The sequence below is a fragment of the Anser cygnoides genome, chromosome 19 (assembly GCF_040182565.1).
Source record: "Anser cygnoides isolate HZ-2024a breed goose chromosome 19, Taihu_goose_T2T_genome, whole genome shotgun sequence".
Taxonomy (NCBI): Eukaryota; Metazoa; Chordata; class Aves; order Anseriformes; family Anatidae; genus Anser; species Anser cygnoides.
Window position 1 is genome coordinate 3,660,832 of NC_089891.1, and position 13,318 is coordinate 3,674,149.

Below are 13,318 nucleotides of genomic sequence, written 5' to 3' on the forward strand. Positions count from 1 at the left end.
CTTTCAATATATCAGACATGAAAGGAAAATTTATAGTCAAGATAATCTAGCATTTATACCTATTATTCTCTTCTGCTAGTTTACACAGTGCATGGGTGATCTCAGCACAGGCAAGAATTGCCCCATGGCGTGTGTGCAGATCTGTGCCCACTGATAAAGGTAGCAGTCTTGGCAAAACTGAAAGAGATTAAATAATTATTTTTTTTTAAAACAGAGCATACTGACAGATCGCAGTTCTAAATGTAAACATGTCAGCCTAGAAATAACATTTGAAAACCATTTCTGGAAAGTCAGGCCAATATATCCTCATCATTATGTGAAAAACAAGTTTTAAAAACACAAGTAAATTCTGACAAAGTGTTATAACAAAAGCATGCTAAATCACGCCTAGAAACTTTGTGCTCACAACCTAGCTTCCCTGTTTTGCGTAAATAAAAAACATTGGCATTGGGTTGGCTGAGTGGTGGAGAAAATGAGGCTTGTAGCCACCTCCATGGAATTTTACTTCAATGTAAACTGCCACTTCCATGCCACTGTCACCTTTCTAACCCTCTCTAGGGAGTCTAGGTAAGATCTGTAACCTGGGTTTCAGCTGCTGTCTTTCAGGCCTAATAGAAAGCAGCTAGTACATCCTCGGCACCCTGAGTGGGCCGAGCAAAGGACTGTGAATTCATTCAAGAAACATTTGATTACATACACAACAATCAGAAAGAAATTCTTCTGAAGATGCCAGACTGGACAAGACAAAACAGATTCTATGCAGAACCTGTTACGAGTTACCTACCCACATTTGCCATGTATTCAGGAGCCCGTGGAGTAAGGTTATGCAGAGCCTTAGTTGAAAGTTCTCGAATAACACTGAAGATGTAAAAAAGCATTTTTGGAGTTTTCTTGTTAGCAATTTAGTAGAAGTAATGTATTAAAAAAAACAAGGTCAGGAAGGGACTCCTGTCCACAACCAGAATAAAGACCCTAGCAACATTAAAGAACGTAGTATTCTCTGTCCATCCTAACCTTCCCCCCTTAAAAAAAGCCACCAAAACAAAACAACGGGCCAAAGAGACAGCCTACAGCTAGCTTTTAGCTATATGAATAGACCTTATTGCTGAAAGAGACAAAGAAAAACATAAGTGTGGATGGTAGAACCTGAGGGCTCATTCTATACATTGGCAGGGACACTACAGTAAACTATTATTATTTCTCGTGATGCAAACTATTATCAGCACTGATATAATCTCATTTGTGTTATATGTACATGTTTTAATCTTCATGAACATTGAATATGACTAAGCTCTATCTCCATGCATGAAATCTACTTTAATTACGATAATTGTATAGTGCTGGTGTTTACCACTCACATATACTATATACCATATAAATGTGTTTTATTAATCTATTAACAGATTGAGGTCAGAATTCATAAGCACATTTTAAGTGACAATATGCTAGAAGGCATGGATGACGTCAGCTACTACTTGCCTATTTCCCTTCAGTCAAACAGTGTTACAAACTCTGTTTTAAGTAACATAAGCATCACATGCAGAAAAGCCAATTCCTGGATGTTAATATAATTAGACTTTATGAACTTACCTATCCCAGTGGTTAATCTTCATGTTAACTAAATGATCGATCATTGGTTGTGTATACTCAGGAAAACCAGCAATATACACACTGAAAAGAGAAAGATCTATATGATAGAATAGAGAATCAACAGGTGTGTGCATTTTAACACAAGCTACTCCAAAGATTAAAATCCTCTAGTTTTAAAGCAACCAAAAAATTACTTAACCATGCCTTCTCCTTAATGAGATGCAGCTGAGTGAAATAAACAATAGTAAATATTTTACAAGTACTGTCAAAAATTTAAATCACTTTTGCAAAAGTCTTTCACATTCTCGGTAAAAACTGCGATACAAACAAAAAGCCTGACAGCAACGAAAAGCAAAAAATAAATAGTCAGTTCCCATTGCTACATTCTACAAAATGGGGAAGTGTATACATGTAGTAGTAATTTTAGATTGCAGAAATGTGTTAATGTGTAATACACACTGCACACTAAATTTAAGTTACAGAAATGTGTTTTATGTTCCCAGAGACAGTATTCCAAAATTGAATAATGGTTTTGATTTGTTCTTTTTAAAAAATAAACATACAAAAAGTCAATTATGACAAAAACATTAATGCTGCAAAGTCAAGACCTAAGATGCGAGGGAACACCAGAAGTAATTAGCTAGGCAGTCTGCATAATTACCTGACTTTACAGACATACTTGCTTTCCAATCTTCAGAAGCATCAACTATTGAAAGCTAAGGTCAACAGAAGTCAAGTGAAATGTTTTTTTTAAGTGCATCTGATGTACGTTAAATAATCTTGGAAAGCTAAACAACCAGTAGAATGTGTTTGTGTCAAAATGGCACACACAAAAGGACAAAATTAAGGACACATGGATGTCACCTTTTCATATCTTTTGAGTGATTACCCTTGCAACCATAACAGTGTTCCATTAATATACATGCGTATAATGAGAAAAGAAAAAGTAAAAACTAAATGCTGTTGTATGTTAACGCACTGATATCTACACAATTCATCAGAAGAATTGGAATCCTTAAATCCACAGCACAACCTCAGTCATTTGAACACAACACAGAAGTACCATCTGCTACTGCTACTAGCCCTGGAGGGGGATTACAGGCAGGCTGCCAGCTGGATTGACGGATTGTTGATGCCAGCAGAGAAATAGTAAAATTCATTGCTCTGTTGTTCCCTTCCCTGTTCTGGGAGAACACGCAAATTCCCTCTGACATAGCTAAACTCTTCTCTTCACGATAGCTTTTTGGATCTTAGTTTTAGCACCCACCATTCTTCCAAGCCATTTTACTCTGAACTTAGTTGCACAGCTAAAGGTGGATCTTTTGGACTGTGTCAATAGCCCACTCTCATTTCCACTTTTACTTGATAACTGTCTTTACCTGGAGCCCTCAGGTTTTGACCCCTACAGAGTATTTTATACAAGTAGGCTTTTATACAATTCTAGCCTTCCTGATAATGTTGCTCTTTATTTAGATTAAGAAGTTTCTTTCTTAACTCTACTTTTACACAGCCCAGAACTCCTGAAATCAGTCTCTTTGCTCCCAGTTCATACAAAATAGGACATAGGCTTCCTCCATGCTCATCCTCAGAAATAGATTAACAGATTTGAGCTGAATCTTTCAAAGAACATTCAGCAAAAAGTTTCCAAAGGACAGCTAGCATACGAAATTTGCATAAAAACATCTGGATTTAGAAGGATAAGCAACGATATACACACACATACATAGCACATATATCTAAAAACCTATATTCTTGTAGAGAAGCAGTATCATAAATCATTTATTAACCAAAAAAATATTCAACTGTAGAAACTGACACATATTTATGGAGCTTTTGCTGCTCAAAGCAGATTCCCTAGCGCAGACTTTCACACCTGCACAGTGTCCTTTCATATAGCAGCAACACGCTGTTAAAACAGTGTACCAGGATTTTATTTATCTGGGTGGGAGAGAGAGAGCTAAAGATTCTAGATCTGCAATATGAACCTCAAGTAGCTTTTTCCAGCTACATAAACAATTACACCACCTTAAGGCATACCGATCAGAAAGGTTCATTCTACCTACCACATCATAATGATACATGTTTTCTGTGCAGCCAAATATATGCTTATGCACTTTGCTTTGATGTTACTCAGACAAAAATAAGGAAATAATTAAGTATCGACCCAAATAATTACATCCTGCTCAAAAAGCAAAGTGGTGAAGATTTTAACAAGTAATATAATGTATTAGATGACAAATAATTTACAAAGAAGAGCTTGATTAATAACACTGAACATGGTTTCAGGGAATCATGCTACTAACTGTATAAGATTATTTATGAAGAATTTGCAAATTTATTCTTTCTGTTGCATAACTTAAAGAAAGCACAAGAAGTAAAAAAAAAAAATCAACCTTCAAATATTTTCACTCAGGTAAGTAACACTCCAACAAAACCTCTGGAAATCACAATGAAAGGAGTAATAAATGAACATTTGAGAGAAAAATTATCACAGCTCTCAAGAAGTAAGGAGAACATAATTAGCTTTCAAACTAAAAAGAGAGAATAAAAAATGTGTGTGCCAATCTTGAGTATATTCAATTTTTCACTAGTATAGAAAGCCAGACTTCCAAAAATTCCATTGACGGTCTACCAATCCAGGGCAGCAGCGAATACCAGGCGCCTGCATTTCCCCATCTCGGCTCAGTAGGCGGGAGCTCAGAGGAAGAGTGTAGGAGGAGGGTGTGGACCATAGAGGAAAGACAGTAGGTAAAAGGTGAAGATATGCACAGACCGGAACGATTATGCACCAAAGGGACAATATGGTGGTGGCCAAATGAGTGAAAAATACTCAAGGAGAGACAGGCATTCAGTTCAATTTATCTTTGAAAAATGTTCCTTGGAAGTTACAAAGCTGATAAAGAAGCATAAGCCTTTTTCTTTGCTGTTTCTATTCCCCAAGAATCTAATCTCTTCGAACTTTTCTAACCTGTTGGCTTCTCAGAGCACCATGCAAGTCCATAGGGCAATTTATCTTATGTATCTTTAAATGGTCTGAATCACTTTCTGTAGGTGCCTGTCTCTTTGCATTGACTACAGAGAGAGGCCAGACAACTAGACTAGACTGTCTGTCTTAGACATCTAACTAAAGTTAGAACCCAGCCCTCAGCCTTTTTCATCTTTTCATGAGGAAGTGCAATCTTTTGTTCGTTTTAGTCATCCTGTGCAGCCAGCTTGCCTTTGAATTCCCCTTACTTCAGCTTTATTGTACTTTCAGATAGCTGACCAGAACAGAGCATGGTATTCCAAGAAAAGCCACTGATTTATAATAGCACCACACCAGCATCGGTATTTCCCATGACATTCTGTGCAGACTCCATAATGCAGTGATCAGTTTGGTTTTTCAGAACTGCTGCACACTGTGGTTAGAGTTTCACTGAGCTTTCTATGAAAAATATAAGCACTCAAATTAAGGGTCTACAAATTCAACAACTTGTGCAAAGTACTTTTTATTTTAAATGGACATTAGTTTATTTTTTTTTTTTTTACCCATATCAGAGTCTAACTGCCGGCATAACAGCCTCTCCATTTGCTCCAGCTCTTCAGAATTCCCTAATCTTATCTAAGCTTAACCAGCCTAGACAGTTTTGTGACACCCACAAATAATGCCTCTTGGCTGCTTCCTCCAGTTTCAGTGCATCTATAAAGTAATAGATCACGTAGACAAGTTGGAGGAACATCCTGGTCGCATTTTCACCATGTTTTATGTGTAATTAGCAGTTTGATGCAGAAAGAAGAAAAAACAAGTTTTCATCTATTAGAAAAACAACAACAATAAACATAATATTGTTTATATTTATTACGTTTGTTGTATTTTATTATTTATGATTATTGTTTATGTTTACTGTAAGGTCAAACAATCAAACAAATATTTCATTAAATAAAAGAGGTCCTTTATGTTTAGGAAAGCATAAAAAAAACCAACTTACCTGATAGTCAGATAACAGTTAACTCTGTTACCAACAGCAAAATAATCAGCTGCAGTTAAAATGTCTATGCCATGCGGAAAAGTGCCCTACAAACATTGTAGAGAAGAGGAAAAAAACAGAAAATAATATTTTAAAAATGTAAAGTATTTTCTGAATAGACAATGTATTGAAAATAATCACCTACTACTGTACAACCACTGAAAAAATACAATTTAATTTCTAATTTATAGTAAAATCACTTGCGCTAAAGAGATAAAGGATATTATACAGAAGCAGCAAAATGTCTAGCTTCACTTGTGAGTCAATGATAAGCAAAGTAAACAGCAGCAGGTAATAAACTATGCAGTAGCTATTTTAACACCTTCAAGTCATAGCCACGTATATATTTGTTGATTGCGTTATGCATGCACAAAAAAAAAATCTCTAAAAAGTTTAAATAAATGTAAACGTGTTTTTTGGATTATGCAAAGGAATGAGCTTCTGTTGCAAGTTTTCTGAAGTGTAAAATTAGGAATTGGGCATGAAAAAATGCATCACATGTAGAATAAATGGGAGCTCATATACTTTTATGTTCCTACTTATACATATATTTTATGATTTCTTTGTTAATGAACTAAAGAATTGTTTGTTTGTTTTTAAAAAGAGCACTGGCTCCTAGCAAAGCCTGACATGTTGAATCCTTAAGAAGTATGATGCTTCTGACATCAATGCTCAAAAAATCATGGTTTCAGAAAATTAATTATAATCCTAAATATGTAATCACCACCTAAAATTTGTCTTTTAAAACATCAATAATATAATAAAACGTCAGATATTCAGAATTTTGATTGGCTATAACTGACTTAATATAGTACTACGCAGCCTGGCTGTGTTTTGGAATGGAGGAGGCAGCATAGCCTCCACAAGCCATAATTAAGTGCAAATGGAAAACAGCCAACTCAAAGACACTATGCTTACTTACAAAAGGGACAATCATATGATATTTAAGCAATAAGGCTATGTGGAAGTACAGGTTCTGGATATGATACAGTTTTGTTTGTTTACAGTTCACTCATCCCTTCCACATTAGGATACAGCCATGCAAAAATAGTAAAAAATATCTTTACATCTAAGCCTGAATAATTAAAGAAGCATACAGCACAAGCAGTGGGAAGGTGTCAGCTGCTGCAGAGGTCTTTTGCTGGGTAGCATACTGCCAACTGTCCAAAAACCAAGGCCTGTAAGCTGATTGAACCAAAAGGAGCAGACAGAATATGTATGGCTCATACAAGAGACTACCTGCAAGCCCTAATAACTCAAAGATGAAATGAATGCATTCTCGAAAAGCCTCATGAAACACCAATTTGGGAAAAAAATTCACATGAGAAATACCTAACCATGATTTGTAGCCAAACAAGATGACATACAATGAAACGTGTAAGAAATGTAAAATATGTAAGAATATATAATATCATATATAAGGAAAAATAACAGCTAATCAATTTCAATTCTAGCTTGTACTTGGACCATGCTCTTTATAACTGGACTGTGTGCCAGTTTCATGCAGTCTCATCGCAGGTCAGAGTCCCACAGTGCGTGTCAGTGAGACAAGAAAATTCCTAAAATCAAGTTCATGCGTACAGAGGTCATGGCTTCAGAGGTCACGACTTCCATTCTGTCAAAATACTTGAAACTTACTTCTCCAATACAAAAGTTCATCTTATTAGAAGTATGGGCTTTTGCCAATGTTTATGCTAACTATATATATATATTCTGCAAAATTGTCAAGTGTTTTCACTTACATGAAATGTAATTTACAAGGCTTGTTCTTCTGAGGCCATAAAAGCAAGTTCTCAGATTTAGGTCACGTTGCATTGCAAAGGTGAAGCAGGCAGGAACAAGGAAGTAAGCAAGGTCAACTTTTTTCTCCGCATATTTCATATCACCATTGTTACTTCAGACGGAGAGTACGTTTTAGCTCCTTCCAATTCAGAGAAAGGGTGACTCTTTCAACACCTTACATCCAGGTAAAGGACTATAGAGGGTGTATCCACTGATTAAGTAATCATTTTCCTAGGCAGTAGGGAATAGTTCAGCAAATAAAAACTTCTGAACTTCTACAGGAACTAGCTGGGAGACTGATACTGCTCTTCATGCCATAACTTAATTATCTTACTACTAACTCCTCCTTAGCAGTCCAACATAGATGCTGAAATTGTGTGTTCAATCAGCATCAAAAAACATGAATTGTGTCAAAGCAGTATTGTTAATTTCTGGTTGTAAACTAACTCTGAAAAAGTCAAAAAAAAAAAAAAAAAAAAAAAAAAAAAAGCTCCACAGAACTTTTCCTACATGAAAGCATTTCTAAGCCTACAGCACCCAGGAGCCCTGTCTCTCCTGGAACTGAAGGCAGAGTAAGGTGTTTACTCCATTCAGTGCCTCATGATGTGGAATCAGGATGAGTAGTTTTGTGATGACTAACCTCTTTGAGCAGTAACTATAGACCCAGGGAAGAATCAGGCTGGCTTCTACTTATCACAGACCTAGTTGGGTCAGGTCACCAAAAATACCTACCCTCTTCCTCCCGGTCTTCTAGCACCCTTTCTCTGCTATTAACCTCATTCTATCTAGAAATACACACATTACTTCAGGACACATTGCTTAATAACCATAGCTTTAAAGGAATAATATCCTGGCTCGTAACAGAGATCTTCAGGAATGATATCTGGGAAAGCTAGACATAGCATTTTAACAAAGATGCCTTAAAGAACGTCTTATTGAAATCAAAATTTGCTTGAACCACGCTCTTAAATCTACATGCCTTGCTTTGTCAGAAGAATTCACTAGCTGAATCATTTTCCACCCTATAAGTTGTATTTTCAGCTTTATTAATTCCTGAGGAGAAACAAGGAAACTTTGAAATCGAAGTTCTTATCCTCTTTGCTTCTCCAGCAAGGTTGCAAATCAAAAGTTCTTAGAGCTTTTTAACAACGTAAATGTTGCTAAATTACATAGGAACCTACCACAATACTTTTTTCAAAAAATTTAGATTCCTCTAAAATTAATGTATTTCTCCAGAGCTTCTAGATGGTAGCATTACAATACAGCAAGCAAAACCCAAATGCTGGGTTTAAGAATCTTAAGCCTAGCTCATTGTCTTATCACCAAACCACAGCAAAGATTGTGCAGCACACTTCAGCTCTTCCACTTTTTTAAAACTGGAATGCCAGTGGAACAAAAGAATAACCCACACTTGTGCTTTTCCTGCTTTAAGAGCATTGCAGCTTGGAAGGTGTAGAATGGCTGCGAATTTTGCTTTTCCAAATGACTTACAATTACCAGATAGCCCATCTTCTTCCAAAACCAGAGTACTAAAATAAAACTCATATCTCGGGAAAATATCGCACAAGAACCTGCTTTCTGGTAGTTAAAATACATATTTTGTAACATTCTCCTACTCATCTTCTCTGAAGCCACAGCATCTAATTTTGATTTGAGGTACTACACGTTTACACTCATCTCCAGAGCACACTCATGAATGAAGATTCAGGAAAGTTACCATACCTGTCTCCCAACATTCTCCTGGAAGGCAGCCTGAAGAACAGAGAACAAACATACCAAAACGAGTCAGGTTTGCTTTTTGATAAACACCAGATGAATTCAAAACACACAACAATATAAATGACCCATGGCTTTTCTTTTTTAAATAAAGTAAGCTTTGTTAATAGAACAAGCCCACAGGGCTTTTTTGTTTCTGCGTCTCTGTGCTCTAGTGTTCTTAAAGCTGTATGTTGCATGACAGCAGTTTAAGAATGCAAGTTTATTAAACTAGTCACACCCAGAAGAGTGCTTCTGAGTACTGACACAAGGCTTTGCACTAGAGTTGAAAGTCAATACTTGGAGACAACAGAAATTGAGACAGTTTGCTTTTGCCTGACTACTGCAACATCACTGGTTTATAGTAGGCCAAGTCTGATTTTGTTCAGTGAAAACTTCAGACAAATATCAAGAACAAGTATTTGAAACATACAATTTGAAACCACACTGAAACAGTAAAGTTACAAAACCTGAAGGCAAAATTCATGTATGTTTCTCGTGTTTTCAATGAAAGAAACTAAAAATCTTTCAAACTGCAATATGACCATAAAGTTAATCTCTCTACCTGTACTGTATATAGAATAAAATCTACTCCATACTCCTTACTAGGCCTTGAAATTTCTCTCAAAAAAGTCTCCATTTTATTTTTTCTCAAAAGAAAATATAATCATAAGTACTTATGATTATAAGGGGAATGTTGAAGTCCCAATCGCTACTGAAAATGTCACAAGAACTTCAACAGACAAGAGTTTCTGTATTTCCTACATAAATACAATACACATAGTAATCCACCTGTAAAAACAAAAGGTTAAGCTCACCAAGGTATCATATTCTACATATGGAGCAAGCACTCAGAACACGGGTGAAGCAAGGCCTAATGAAGCCAGTCTCCCACTGCACTTCTGAGGTTACGTCTGCTTAGGATAATGACTGCAGTTCCTGTAGACTTGCCCAGGCTAGCTCAGCTCCTGCTCACAGTGCATCCATCTCAGGACACCCAACACAGGCCAACTCTCAGCTGCTTATCCACCTTGCAGGCAGGTTTAGGAGCCCACCTTAGTTTGTGCGGTGTGGTGTCGTAGCCATGCTGCCAGCACTGCCCCCAAGCTAGCTGGTTTAGGATTACCTCAGGTAGAGGCTATCCTCCGCAGCAACTGAAGCGTAGATACACCCTTGGGCAACATGTAAAGCAGCCTTCCAGAACAGGAACGCGAGCTGCAGCAATGTCCTGGACTTTATCATCATTGTACTTTAATTTCTTTAAAAAAGCTACTGCTCAAATGTGCATTACTGATACAAATGTAAAAAGGTGGGTTTGTTTGTTTGTTTGTTTTTCTGTTGTTGTTGTTAAGACCAGAAACTTTGCTATCCAAAGAATGTAATTCTGGTCTCAGCACAGTGAAAGTTTTATTCTACTCGCAATACATCTGTAGGCCTAGGCCTAAGATATACTGTGGCAAAATCATTGGAAAAGATCTATAGGGGCCTATATACAACATAGAAGGAAAACAAGTACTGTTCATAAAGATTTCACCAAGTTTTTTACTTAATACAGGAATTTTAAAATTCCAGTGCTGAATCACCATTTCATTTTCTAACTCATTTAGAAAGACGATCATAAAGGTGTAGAAGATACAAGTCCAGCAGCATGGCAGAAATAGTTCACATCATCTGACTTATTTTAAACATCTAATTTAGATGTTGGGTTACACCTAATTGCATAGTTTATCTATAAAAAAATACAACTTTCACCACTGCTTATAAAACCAGATAAATATTTATAAGGCAATGCTAATATCAATTTCAATTTAGTAGCCCTTAAAAAAGTTCTATTTGTTCCCACAAAAATTGAAGAAGTACTAAAACATTGTATAAGTCATGATTTTAAAAAGTATCAACCAACCATGTCTAAAGAAAACCCTCTCTTTAACATGTCAGAACAGAATACAGCCCTATCCAAGGTCTCTTATTCATGTGATCATTCTTTATAATGATTATTCATGAAAGAGTTGCAAAAGTCAGCTCAGAATGCGTTTAGAGCTTCAAAAGAACAGTCTTGTTTTATTCTCCCTAACCTCGGGGTTCAAAATATCTCTATATGCTATTGTGTTTTATTGGCGCTCCACATTATAATACATCGCATATTGTAATAGATGGAAAATCTAGTAAAACATGTTGTTTATTTAAACATGCATTTAACTGTAGTAATGATTGGGAATAATTAGGGCTCCCAGGTATTTTTCTTCAAAATTGTAGTAATGCCTGGCAAACAAAATATTTCTTTGCCTGACTTTCTAAAATCAGTAAAGAGATTTTAATACTTTCATAACTATCACACACAGAATCGTCTAGGTTGGAAGAGACCTCCAAGATCACCCAGTCCAACCTCTGACCTAACACTAACAAGTCCTACACTAAACCATGTCACTAAGCTCAACATCTAAACGTCTCTTAAAGACCTCCAGGGATGGTGACTCAACCACTTCCCTGGGCAGCCTATTCCAATGCCTAACAACCCTTTCAGTAAAGAAATTCCTCCTAACATCCAACCTAAACCTCCCCTTGCGCAACTTTAGCCCATTCCCCCTCGTCCTGTCACCAGGCACGTGGGAGAATAGACCAACCCCTACCTCACTACAGCCTCCTTTAAAGTACCTGTAGAGAGCGATAAGGTCACCCCTGAGCCTCCTCTTCTCCAGGCTGAACAATCCCAGCTCCCTCAGCCACTCCTCGTAAGACTTGTTCTCCAGACCCCTCACCAGCCTCGTCGCCCTTCTCTGGACTCTCTCAAGCACCTCGACGTCCTTCTTGTGGCAAGGGGCCCAAAACTGAACACAGTACTCGAGGTGCAGCCTCACCAGAGCTGAGTTAACTATCCATCAAAACAATCCCAAACTTCCAAACTTTGACAGCTCTAAATTATAATGTACTAACAGGGAAAAAAAAAAAAAAAAAAAGAAAAAAAAAACTTATTGACTGGAGATAATCAAATTACAGAATGCTTGATATCCTGGCTTAAACTACAAGAAGAAAGTGAAAAAATGTCTGTAGGATGTTGTACTTACTTGAAATATAAGCACAATCTTCATTAAGCTTATAGCATTAGTAAATGTATCTGGTTTAGCACCATATTTCATGGTCAAACTATCAGTTTATGTTTAAGCATAGAATCATAATGAAGACTACTGCAACTAAAGGTAAGCAGTACTCCTGCAGTGGGAATCATGTTAAAAGTATCTTCTTTATACACATTACCCACTGACTCCTACAATTCCTATAGAGCAAATACAGTAATTTACTTTTTACCATCTACTCTATTACACTGCTCTGTGCTGGTGCGGCCTCACCTTGAATCTTGTGTGTAGTTTTGGGCACTACAATATAAGGACATAAAACTAATTAGAGAGCATCCAAAGGAGGGCTACGAAGACGGTGAAGGGTCTAGAGCAGAAGATGCATGAGGAGCGGCTGAGGTCCCTGGGTTTGTTCAGCTCAGAGCAGAGCAGGCCGAGGGGAGGCCTCATGGCAGCTTGCAGCTCCCTCACGAGGGGAGCGGAGGGGCAGGCGCTGAGCTCTGCTCTCTGGGGACAGCGACAGGACCTGAGGGAACGGCATGGAGCTGGGACAGGGGAGGGTCAGGCTAGGGGTAGGAATAGGTTCTGCATCCAGAGGTAGTCAGGCACTGGGACAGGCTCCCCAGGGCAGTGGTCACAGCACCAAACCTGACAGAGTTCAAACGTTTGGACAACGCTCTCAGACACAGGGGTTGGTTTCTGGGTAGTCCTGTGTGGAGCCAGGAGGAGGACTCGATGGTCCTTGTGGGCCCCTTCTAACTCAGGTTATTCCGTGATTCTATTATTCTACATTCCTTTATGGCTTGCACGGTTCTTAGGGAAGGCAAAGCTACCTTTGTTTTTCTCTGAGGATTTTATTTGAATAAAGTGACTTAAACTAGCCAAGAATGGTAAATTCTACAGTTTCTATAATTTAGGAGTTGAAGCCTGGGGGGAAGTAGCACTACTGTTACTCTTCAGTTGTACATTATGCTCAGCGACCTACAGCATCTTAGCTTCCATGCTTTGGTTTTAACCTATTTAGACAAGATGATTCCTGATATGATTACACAAGAACTGACTCATTTCCCTAGCAACTGTGCTGCTCCTTCATTCAACAACTTAAACTCT

The 13,318-nt window shown here is 37.6% G+C and overlaps 1 protein-coding gene across 4 annotated transcripts in view; it reads right to left on the bottom strand.

The window, feature by feature from the left end:
- Positions 1–13,318, bottom strand: part of TBCD (tubulin folding cofactor D) — a 126,925-nt gene that overhangs the window by 49,269 nt on the left and 64,338 nt on the right. For all 4 annotated transcript variants that reach the window (XR_010825866.1, XM_048075898.2, XM_066980140.1 and 1 more), the window contains 5 exons: positions 9,102–9,131; positions 5,559–5,644; positions 1,591–1,671; positions 785–858; positions 60–177 (listed from right to left, as the gene is read on the bottom strand). Coding sequence is in view for 3 of the 4 variants with exons in the window: in XM_048075898.2 (XP_047931855.2) it covers positions 60–177; positions 785–858; positions 1,591–1,671; positions 5,559–5,644; positions 9,102–9,131 (389 nt within the window). In the remaining variant the exon portion in view is untranslated. The remainder of the gene's footprint in view (positions 1–59; positions 178–784; positions 859–1,590; positions 1,672–5,558; positions 5,645–9,101; positions 9,132–13,318) is intronic.